At 44.3% G+C, this 11449-nt stretch overlaps 1 protein-coding gene across 1 annotated transcript in view; it reads right to left on the minus strand.

Moving 5' to 3' along the window:
- ARHGEF3 (Rho guanine nucleotide exchange factor 3) overlaps positions 1 to 11133 on the minus strand; it is a 271390-nt gene extending 260257 nt beyond the window's left edge. The window contains exon 1 of the mRNA XM_039242446.1: positions 11050 to 11133. Within this exon, the coding sequence (XP_039098377.1) occupies positions 11050 to 11111 (62 nt within the window). The 5' untranslated portion in view covers positions 11112 to 11133. The remainder of the gene's footprint in view (positions 1 to 11049) is intronic.
- Between the last annotated feature and the right edge of the window lie 316 nt (positions 11134 to 11449).

The raw sequence follows: 11449 nt of genomic DNA on the forward strand, positions 1-11449 counted from the left end.
TCTATTCTTATCCTGTCTTTCCCCAGGGTGGAGGAGGGGGCATCTTTGTGGAGGGCAGCTGGCGGTTTTGATAAGCAGGTGTCATGAGTATGAAAATGACCTTGCTCATCAGCTGGTGGGAACCCAGCAGACAAGGGAGTCACTGTATCACAGCCTACTGGGTCCCAGCCCCCAAAACAAGGCACTGTGAGGCCCAGGAGGAGGAAGAGAGGGAAGCTTTCTCTCTCTCTCTCTCTCTCTCTCTCTCTCTCATACACACACACACACACACACACACACACACAGTAGAGAGAATGGGGGGGTGCGGGGGGGGACTAGACAAAAGAAAATCTGCAAAATTTCACTTGGGAGAGGAAAAGTTTCCACTGAAAAGGAAAATTAAAATCTAACAATGAGGATGCATTGAGGTGTTTCCCAAACAGCAGAGATAGACAAAGATAAACAAAGGAGATTGATCTTTAGGAAAATCAAAGGGAAAGTCTGCATTCTCTGCAGTGCTGGCAAATGCAATTAGGAGAGAATTGGCGGATGTGGAAGGAGAGGGATGTATATTCACCCAGCTGATTCCAGCATCCAGACAGCCAGGGCCGTGTCAATGGCTGTTACTGTACCAGCCACTGGAAGGGGTCCAACGCACAGGACATGCTCTGGGGGGGGGGGGCGAGGGGGGAAGAGAATGTCCCCTAACCCAGTTTCCAATTAAATGTGGGTTAACTGGCACTGTTTCTTACAGCTCAAGGGGCCAATTCAGAGCTGAAAGGAGCGTTTTTCAAAATAAAAAAGGCTGAGCCCGCCAAACTAGCACCTTTTATTTTCTCACATCCTTTCGGTTGCTCAGTCTGACCAACTGCTAGCTGAGTTGACTCCCTGGTCCTCAGAGAAACGAGCCCTCCCCGGCCCCACCAGCTCCCAACCCAGACACCCTCCTGGCACATGTGGGGTTGAGCTCCATTCCGCTTTTCCCATGGAGTGGTCACTGCTGCCCAAGTATGAGTCACCCGTGAAAGCCACACATTGTCCCCAACAGACAAAACGCTGAACCCTGGAGAGTGGTCCATTAACTCTTCTCTAAGAGCCAACCTCTTCCTGTAACTTCTAGAGGATGCTGCTGCCCAAGCCTTTACTTTTCTCTTCCCAAAGTCTGTCACTGACACAAATATGAGGAGAGAGCTTTCAGTGATGCACCAGCACAAAGAAAGTGCAAACTGGAAACCAAGACAGACTTCTAGCAAGGAGTTTAAAGGCCAGAGAGAAATGTAGATATCAATCTGTTGGCAGTAATAATAAATCACATTTATTACACATCAACTAAGGTACTAGGCTAAGGAAGTATGTTTTGTCCATTATCTCATTTAGTCCTCAGAGCTACCTTCTGAGGGTAGCTGATAAGGTAGGTCCTATTATAGCCTCACTTTACATTCAAGGGAACTATAGCCCAGAGAGGTTAAGTAATTTACCCAAGGTTACACCATGCAACAATCAGGATTTGAACCAAGGCCACCCATCTCCAGAGCCTATGTTCTTAAATACCATGCTATCATTATTACTAAACCAATTCAGAACTTTAAAATTAAAGTCATGCTAATGTGTTCATATCTGGGGGGGCAGTGTTGTGATTTTTCAGATTACTTTTAGTCACTTCTCACCTCCCCCTCCCCCCCGAGAGATGCTATAAACTGGCTTTTCAAATATAAAAATCACATGTGCCAAATAATGTGCTAAGTATGTGATACCTGTCATCTCATTTAAACCTCATGACCACCCTACAAGGTTAGTATTAATATGATCTCATCTGTGGATAAAGACACTAAGGTTCAGGGAGATTAACAGCCTTGCCCAAGATCATAAAACAGAGCAGGGATTTGAACCCAAGAATGTCTGTTATCAGCATGTACATTCTTTCTTCTATATATATCATCTTTTACAGAGTTTCAAGATTTTCCAGGAAAAAAAAAATCAGGAGTATCATGAATTGAGGGTGAGACCACAGTGGATGACTGGCCTTTAGCCATGGACCATCTGTCTGGCCTTGAACCTGCATCAGCCCATAACCTTTGGCAAATCCCACCTCTCTTGAGGCCTTGGTTTCCTTGTCCATGAAGGAGAAGCAAGAGAGCAGAGGGGCCTTTTCTAATACTGGACAATGTGCATTTACAACCACCTAGAGCATGGCTGGCTCTGTGTCTGTCCTCTGTGGGTAGTAACTTCCCTCCTCTCTCCCAATACAACTCCTCAGGACCAGGTTCCCAACTCCATCCTTGGACTCAGGACAGCACACACAGAAGAGAGTTCTTAGGGACAGCCTGGATTCTCTCTGCTGTACCTGGTCTCCACCCAGCAATGGCTCAGCATCAGGACAGGTGCTGCCTTTCATCCAAGATCCATCCTTCCACAGAGTAGGGGCTGGGTCAGCTTCCTCAGCCACAGACAAAAACTCTCAAAGACTCTCTCTTCCCACCTGCTGTGTTCCATGAATTGCATTTCCTGGTGCACCACCAAATGCCTTGCCCATTCAAGTGCCCTCTGGTTTGAGTGTTTCCAGACATTTTCCAAGTACTCACTATGTGCCAGATCCTGCTAGGCCCCTCCTCATGCCCTTCTTGTGTCCTATTACTTATTCATCTCTCCTTCTATACTGTAAGCAAGCTGCACATTTGACTGTATCTCTCCAGGATGCCTGTATCTCCCCAGGATGCCTGATGGAGCACTGAGCACATGAAAGATACTCAAATTAATTGCTGGCTGGTTTCTTGGAGAAATCAACATACATTAGGGATAGTCACAGGAAAGCAGAGGGCCTGTGTCCTGACAGCTCTTCCTTGGTTCTGAGGTTGGTGGGAGAATGCTTTATGGACCGAAACCAGACTAAACCCATGTGCTTGGTGTTGTCTAGGTGCTGAGTAACCGAACAAGGCACTCCTTACCATACTGATCCTCCACATCAACTTTATGACCAAACCACTACAGTTATCCACCTTTCACAGATGGCAAACTAGGACTTGGAAAATGTCAACAACTGGGCCAGGATCATCACTACCTCCCCTAACAACCTTCTGGTAGTTCCCCTTGTCATTGGAGCCACCCTATGAGAAGGAGATCACCAGGAATTAGGACATGCTGATGGGCTCCCCAGATTAAAATGCCCACCCTCTGCACCTCAATGGACCATGCTGCCTGAAGCTCAGCCCCACCCCTGGGGCAGCTACAGTAGCACCCTCCAACCCCACACCACTCTGTAGGGGGTCCTAAGTTCCTGTCTGCAGAGCAGAGGTAAGATGAGGGTCCCAATCATATGAGAAGTAGATGGGGTGGTGAAAATGCTTTCTCCCTTGAGACTGTCAAAGACAGGTTTAAGTCTGAGCCGTATAGTTAGTTACCTGTGACATTGGGGCAGGTACTTAAAACTTTGTTTCCTCATCTGCAAACCAGAGGCAATGTGTATTTTGCTCAGTCCCTGTGATATATGGAGCCAATTATATAAAATTCCCCTTAGCTATTCTGTTGGTGTTATTCTAAGCCATAGGAGAAACCAACGGCATCTTCACGGAGCAATAATTCAAATGATGGCAAGTAGCTTGAAATACTTTTATTTAAGTTTATTTGTTTTGAGGCAGGGGGAGGGGGTGGACAGAGAAAGAGAAAGAGAATCCCAAGCAAGCTCCACGCTGTCAGTGCAAACCGTGAGATCATAACCTGAGCTGAAACCAAGAGTCAGATGCTTAACCAACTGAGCCACCCAGGTGCTCCTTGAAATACTTTTTTATTAAAAGAGATACAGAGCCCAACCACATGTGGCTGGCTCTGGGAATGCAAAGATGGGTGAATATTAGAAAATCTATCAGTACTATTTACCTCATTAACAGAATCAAAAGGAAAAACTCATCTGTCTCTTTAGATGCCAGTCTTGTTGAATTTTCAACATTTATTCCTGACTTTTTAACAAAATCTCTTAATAAAACAGAAATAGAGAAAAACTTCCTTAAGAAATATACAGCTCAGACTGAGACCCAGCACTCCACTGATGTCAGTGTAAGGTAAAAATGACCTCGGATATAACCACTGTTTAACATTACTCAGGAAGCATTTGCCAATCTAATTAGATCAATAAACAAAGTTTTACCAATTGGGAAGGAGGAGGAAGCAAAATTCAATTAACTTGCAGAAGATGTGATTATGTGCCTGGAAAAATTCCTTCTCACACACACAAAAATAATAATATCTAAAAAGTCTATTAGAATCAGTAGGACAATTTTACAGTATTCGTCAACATTAATAAAAGAAACTATTAATCAATAGCTTTCCTACATACAGAAAACAAAACAAAAAAAGTAATTTTTCTAAAACACATTCCTTCTTGCACTCTTGTTTCTGCTGCCTGTTAGTTCTCTGCCCTTATAAAACCTAAACTAAACTACAAAATGCTCCAGTGGGGGCACCTGGGTGGCTCAGTTGGTTAAGAAACAGACTTTGGCTCAGGTCATGATGTCACAGTCTGTGAGGTCGAGCTCCATGTCAGGCTCTCTGCTGACAGCTCAGAGCCTGGGGTCTGCTTCAGATTCTGTGTCTCCCTCTCTATGCCCTTCCCTTGCTCTCTCTCTCTCAAAAATAAGTAAACATATAAAAATAAAATAAAATAAACTTCTCCAGGTGTGGAAGGGGCACTGTTAGATGTTATGTGGCTCCTGCCTGTCCTGGTCAGAGGTATATCCCTGAGTCCAGCACAGTGCCTGGCAAAGCGAGCCTCCATCAATACCTGTCCTTGAAAAAGATGGTGGCTGCTGCTGAGACTCCACACAGCACACACAATACTGCACACAGGTGGGACAAAGCCACATGCAGCTACAGTCCCAGCAGCAGCCCTTGGGAAAGCCTTACCCCGAGTTCCCATCTCTCCTCCTACCTAGAGAACAAAAGCCTTGAGACTCTCCCCATCCGCACCCTAGCAGAACACCCCAAACAAAACCAGCACCTCATAAATGTATCTTGATAATTCTTGATAATTTCCATTAAGGCTACACACCACCATCCGTGGCCTCCCCAGCTCTCCAAACCCAGTTCACCACCCTTGATCAGGACAAGGATAGATAAGGACTTGATTTGGTGAAAAAAACACAACACAGAACTTAAGGTTCAAGACTTGGCTCTTTCATTCCTTGCTAGAGGACCATAGTCCAGCCCTTCACTTCTCAAAATCTCAGTTCCTCATCAGTCAAATAACATCATCTCCCTCAAGGGGTCTTCTTGTGTCTCAAATAAGATCACATGTACTCACTAAATTACTTCAACAATAGCTGAGTAAGCTGTCTGCGGGGTTATGCCAATGAGTGGAATAAAGGGCCTATTCTGCTTTCACATTTGTTCAACAAATGCTTACATCCCAGCACTGCTCAGAGAAATCAGTGAGAAGAAGACACACAGACCCCCATCTGCTCTCATGGGACTTATAGTTGTTTTAAACAATATGTGGAAAATTTTAGGCTTGAAAGGAAACTCACCAACCAAACTCTTTCTTTCAAGTCAGAGAGGAATATGAAAAGTAAAGAGACACACCCAAGGTCACAGAGCCAGAATAGAGTGCTAGCCCAACTTTTTTTTTTTAACTTGCATCTAATGCTCTTTGCATGAGAGGGAGAGTTTCTGCCTGAATGAAAACCTTCATGAAGATGCCTGACCCTCCTGCTTACTCTCAATTCACTCACCAGCAGACTTATAACAGGGGTTGGAAGATTTGTTCCACCTTGTCTACTATACTATTATACTATATACTACACAGACACTATATCTATATACTATTACAAAGTTTCTAATGGAGGGGCTTGGTGGGCCCAGGTCATGATCTCCCAGTTTGGTTCATGGGTCCAAGCCTTACATCCGGCTCTCTGCTGTCAGCTCAGAGTCTGCTTCAGATCCTCTGTCCCCTCTCTGCCCCTCCCTGTCTAGTTGGTGCACACACTCACTCTCTCAAAAACTAAAATTAAAAAAAAGTTCTTTTAAAAAAATTTTTTTAATGTTTATTTTTCAGAGAGCAAGAGAGACAGAGCATAAGTGGGGAAGGGGCAGAGAGAGAGACACACACACACAGAATCTGAAGCAGGCTCCAGGCTCCAAGCTGTCAGCACAGAGCCTGATGCAGGGCTCAAACCCACAAACTGTGAGATCATCATCTGGGGCGAAGTCAGATGTTTAACTGATTGAGCCATTCAGGCGCTCCATAAAAATAAAGTTATTAATGGAAAAAAAAACCCAAAATGCTAAACCATTCAAAATCCAACATCTTTGTTGTTGGTTACTTTGCCTTTCTGCCCTGGGCACATCACTGAAGCTCTGGGAGGAAGCTTCAAGATTTTCCAACCCAGCACATCCAGTGTGATCTATGCAACAGCAGATGAGGAAGGCTGCACACTCTGCCCTCTCCTGAGAGGCCCCTCCATGCACACTGGCTCTGGTGGGCCTGGCGAGAAAGGCCACATTTATGTGCGCTTAAGTCAGCAATATCCAAATAAGTTTGGCAGCAAGCCCCGTTTTTTCCTGCAAAGCCTACTGATTTTTGGAGAAAATCATATTCTAATGAGCAAACTATAGGATACTTGAGGGGACGTCTAAGAAGACAACTTGGAGAGGTGAAGCCCCTTGTCCAAGGTCACCAGGCTTGTAAGTCCAAGAGATAAGGCTAGAGCCTCAGGTCAGAAGTTATACCCTCCCTTTTGCTGGATTTCCAGCTTCTCAAGGTCAGCAGCTGAATTTCTAGAGGGTGGAGGAGGTAGAGCAGGGCCCCACACAGCCCTGTGGGCAGTGAACAAAGAGCTAATAAAAATCAGTGACCAAAACAGCTCCAGCCTAAGGACAAGATGGAAGCTGATAAGGGACCAAGAGAACAACTAACAACAAGCAACAAAACCAAGCTGTCTATAGGTGAGGGCTCTTACGCATGTGACAGTCAGTCACCTTGAGCATGAAACAGAACACCACTCAGGCAAATCTGTGTTGGATTTAGCCCTTCATGTCACCATCTAAAAATTACTGTTTTCTAGCCAGTTCAGTCCACTGAAGCCGCTCACTGTGTACTGGGCCCTGAGCTGGATGTGGGTGTCCCTGCACCAGGCAAGGCCAGCCTTCCAGGAAAGTAAAGTCGAGCAGAGCTGGCACAAAGCAGGTGCTCAAGACACTGAAATAAATGAGTGAGCCAGAGAAGATCTTTATCTTCATAGAGACATGCAATTGTCCAATCTGAGAGTTAGGAATTCCTTATCTGAGCATTTTCCTGTACAGCAACATCCCAAAGGGATATTGACTGACTGACTGAATGAATGAATGAATGAATGAACAAACGAATGAACTTAAACCTTTCCATTTCTCCAGCATGGGTTAAATCCTATCCAGCCACCCATTTCCCCAAAGGTCCATTTATAGGAAGGATTTACAAGAAGAGTAAGGACCTCTCCCCTCAAAATTTTCCTCTTTGAACATCAGAAATTCCACTTACCTAACTCCATTGCTGCACAGCTGAGGAAATTAAGGCACAGTCACTGATGGCAGCAGAAAACTGAACTCCCCAGGGCCTTAATCTTCTAGAAATCCTGTGTTCTAGTGAGTTAGCACCTAGAGCTAGAAGTGAGGACTCAAGGTTGCTCAGTCAGTAAAGGCAGTGGGACGAAGTCTCCTCAATAAAGTCACTGGGCTGAAACGACAGAATGTCCACAAAGCGCAGGAGCAAAACTATGTTCCCGCAGAAGGAAGTGTGGTCTGCAGGGCCTGGAGCATCTCTTCTCAGGAAAGTGGGGGTGGCCCCAGAAGAACTGAGGTCCTTCTCTCGGGCCGGCTTTGTCACTGCACCTCACCTCAGGGACCAGTGGCCTACCCCATTGTCACTATTCCATCCCATTCACTCATCAGTCCAGAAATACTAGTGGGCACCTACTGTGTGCCACATACTGGGTAAAAGGGAAGATCTGGCCCTGTGGAATTCACATTTTAGTGAATGATGAACTAAATGATGAACACATTTAGGATGAGAAAAAGTGTCGGCTGATTATCATTTCTACAACGCAAGTCTGGTCCTATCAATCTCCTGATTAAAAAAAGCCTCCTAGGTTTCTCACCCTATATAAGAATAAAAATAAACAACAAAGCGGCACCTGGGTGGCTCAGTTGGTTAAGCATCCGACTTTGGCTCAGGTCCTGATATCGTGGTTCCTGAGTTGGAGGCCTGCATTGGGTTCTGTGCTGACAGCTCAGAGCCTAGGATCTGCTTCAGATTCTGTGCCTCCCTCTCTCTCTCACCCTCCTCTACTCATGCTCTGTCTCTCTCTGTCCCTCTCTCTCTCTGTTTCTCTCTCTCTCTCTCAAAGAACAATAAATAAATATTAGAAAGAAATTTAAAAAAAATAAACAACAAAAATGAAAACAGCCACCTTTATTGGGTGCTTACTATATGCCAGGTACTTTACTATAATTAACTCAGGACATGCCCCAGCAAACCAGGGCAGATGACACTATTATCATCCCCACCGACCAGTGAAGAACCAGTTTTCTACTTAACCTCATCGTGTGTACAACTGCCTTCTGCTCCCACCCCCAACTCTGAATTCTCTAACAACTCATCTTTTTGTCTCAGGTGCACAGGTAGTATTCAATAAATGCCCACTGAATGAATAATCGATTGATCAATGGGCAAGTGTTCTTCAAAACATTATATGCTAATAAGCTCAATTTTTGAAACAAGTGTGACCAGTGTTCTAATAATGACATGAGAGGCTATAAAGAGCCAGAGCCAGACCCAGAGACCTGAGATGGAGGCTTCTCTGTGTGAACTCGAACAATAACACCATCACCCTAGGCCTGATGGCTTAAAACTATTGATGAAGAAGCAAGGAATGGTAATAAGGAGCCAAGGATCTTCCAGGTCTAAATTTGCATGTCTCTGAAACATAATGGGATAAGGGCCTCAGGAAGGCCTCTGGAATTGCACACTGCCTGCTTTTAGGATGAGATCTAAACTTACAATTTTATGTATTTATTTATTTTGTAATGTTTTTCAATGTTTATTTATTTTTGAGAGAGAGAGTGAGAGGAGGAGGAGCAGAAAGAGAGAGGGAGACATAGACTCCAAAGCAGGCTCCAGGCTCTGAGCTGTCAGCACAGAGCCTGACATGGGGCTCAAACTCACAAACTTTGAGATCATGACTTGAGCCAAAGTCAGATGCTTAACCAACTGAGCCACCCAGGCACCCCTAAACTTACAATTTTAGAGTAGGGTGACTGATCGAGTTTATGGGGGCTAGTGACACATCTCCCTCCACAGCTCAGGGGTGTATTTATCCTAATAAAGCAGATTTACCCTCAATGATAAATATGCTCAATGTGCTGTTTACAAAACCAAAAAACAAGCCCAGGTGAGATACCATTGTTCACCCAACAGATCAGCAAAAACAAAGGAGCATGAAGAGCTGAGGTGCAGCGGGAGGGCAGGCAAATAGGAAATCTGGCACCCTATCGCCAAATGGTCTTTAGGGAATGACTTGGGAATCTTTAGTAAGATCTTAAGTGTATACACAGGATGGCACAACAACTCTCCTCCTCAGTAACCTAAGAGAACTATCTGCCCATACGTGTGGGAGACACGTACCAGAAAGTGGCCCCCAACACTGATATAAGGGCCAACAATGGAAACCACCTACCCACCACTCACAGGAACATGGCTCAATAAACAGTGGGATTCTTATACCATGAATACACTATTCATTTCATGACAGATAAAAACAAGGTAGGGGCACCTGGGTAGCTCAGTGAGTTGAGCATCCAACTCTTGATTTCAGGTCAGGCCATGATCTCACAATGTTGGGATCAAGCCCCGTGTTGGGCTCTGTATTGGACGCGGAGCTCGCTTGGGGTTCTCTCTCTCCTTTTCCCTCTACTCCTCCCCTGCTTGTGTGTGCATGCTCTATCCTCCTCTCAAAAAACCAAAACCAAAACCAAAAAACAAAGTAGATTTTCATATATCATCTGGAAAACATTTTAATACATATTGTTGAATTTTTTTAAAAAGTTACAAAATAGACCAACACGCATAGTTTGACAGACTATATCAAAAAAGAAAAGAAAAAAAAAGAAAAGAGAGGAAGGAAGGAAGGAAGGAAGGAAGGAAGGAAGGAAGGAAGGAAGGAAGGAAGGAAGAAGGAAGAAAGGAAAAAATGACTTTTTCTGGGGGCGCCCGGGTAGCTTAGTCGGTTGAGCGTCCGACTTTCGCTTAGGTCATGATCTCGCGTTCGTGGGTTCGAGCCCCGCGTCGGGCTCTGTGCTGACTGCCAGCTCAGAGCCTGGAGCCTGTTTCAGTCTGTGACTCCCTCTCTCTCTGACCCTCCCCTGCTCACGCTGTCTCTCTCTCTCTCTCTCCTAGAAATAAATAAAACATTTAAAAAAAAAAAAAAGAATGACTTTTTCTGCATGTATAAGCATATATAAGCACTAGAAAAAGTTCTGGAAGGAAATGTACAAAAGGAGGTCACAGTAGGTACTTTTGGGAAAGGCAGATGTGGGGTGGGGAGGCTGGCAATGAAATTGGGGAGGGTGTGTCACCTATTTTTAACTAGGAAAAAATGTATCTATGCATCTCTTGGGCATTAAAATAAAATTAAATGCATTTATTTTTAAGGAGAAAAAAAGGAGGTAGCAAGAGAGGAAGACATAGCTGCCAAGAACCAAGGGGCAGTCTTTTCCTCCTCTCCAGGACTGGTCATGTACACATACAGACATAGCTCATCTGAGCAAGTGTCCATAGTTCTCAGAATCAAGTATTTAATTCTATACTTCATTAGTTCTATTTATATCAACTCTTACTTCTAAGTCTTAGAAAAATCCCTTCATACTTAACAAAGGTATCCTCCTCTGGTGTCAGAAATTGGAGACATGAAAAGGAGACATGTGAACTTTTGCTGTCTCCAGTTCTTGATGGCCTCCACTGACTTACACAGACTTAGATAAAGGCCTATTTTGCATTTAATTGGTGCCCGTGAGAATTTTTTAAATCTTCATTTTTAAAGATATTTTTACCTTTCTTTGTTTTCTTCCATCCCTCTGAAGACACACTGATTCATTTCTGTGGGACTGTCCATAGACACAGCATGGCCGGCCCAGGTCTTCTTTCTGAAAAAACAAAACAACCGATGTTTAGAACTTGGATGAATTTATGTTATAAATACACTGAGAATTGCATTAAATACATATGAAGGGAATATGTCAAAGTCTGCTGGGTGTTCATTAAAATCCATTCTCCCTTTCTTCCATAGTTATTAGAGTTTTATCAGGGACTCCACTTCCTAGCATCCTTGCAGGTAAGTGTGGCATTGAGTTCCCAGTGGAATCAGAGAGGAAGGGTGCCATTTCCCCATATAGGTCTTAAGACATGAGCATGCCTTATCCACCTTTCCCACTGACTCCCACTGGCTAACTC

Source organism: Hyaena hyaena, unplaced genomic scaffold (assembly GCF_003009895.1).
Source record: "Hyaena hyaena isolate Hyena2069 unplaced genomic scaffold, ASM300989v1 scaffold_212, whole genome shotgun sequence".
Taxonomy (NCBI): Eukaryota; Metazoa; Chordata; class Mammalia; order Carnivora; family Hyaenidae; genus Hyaena; species Hyaena hyaena.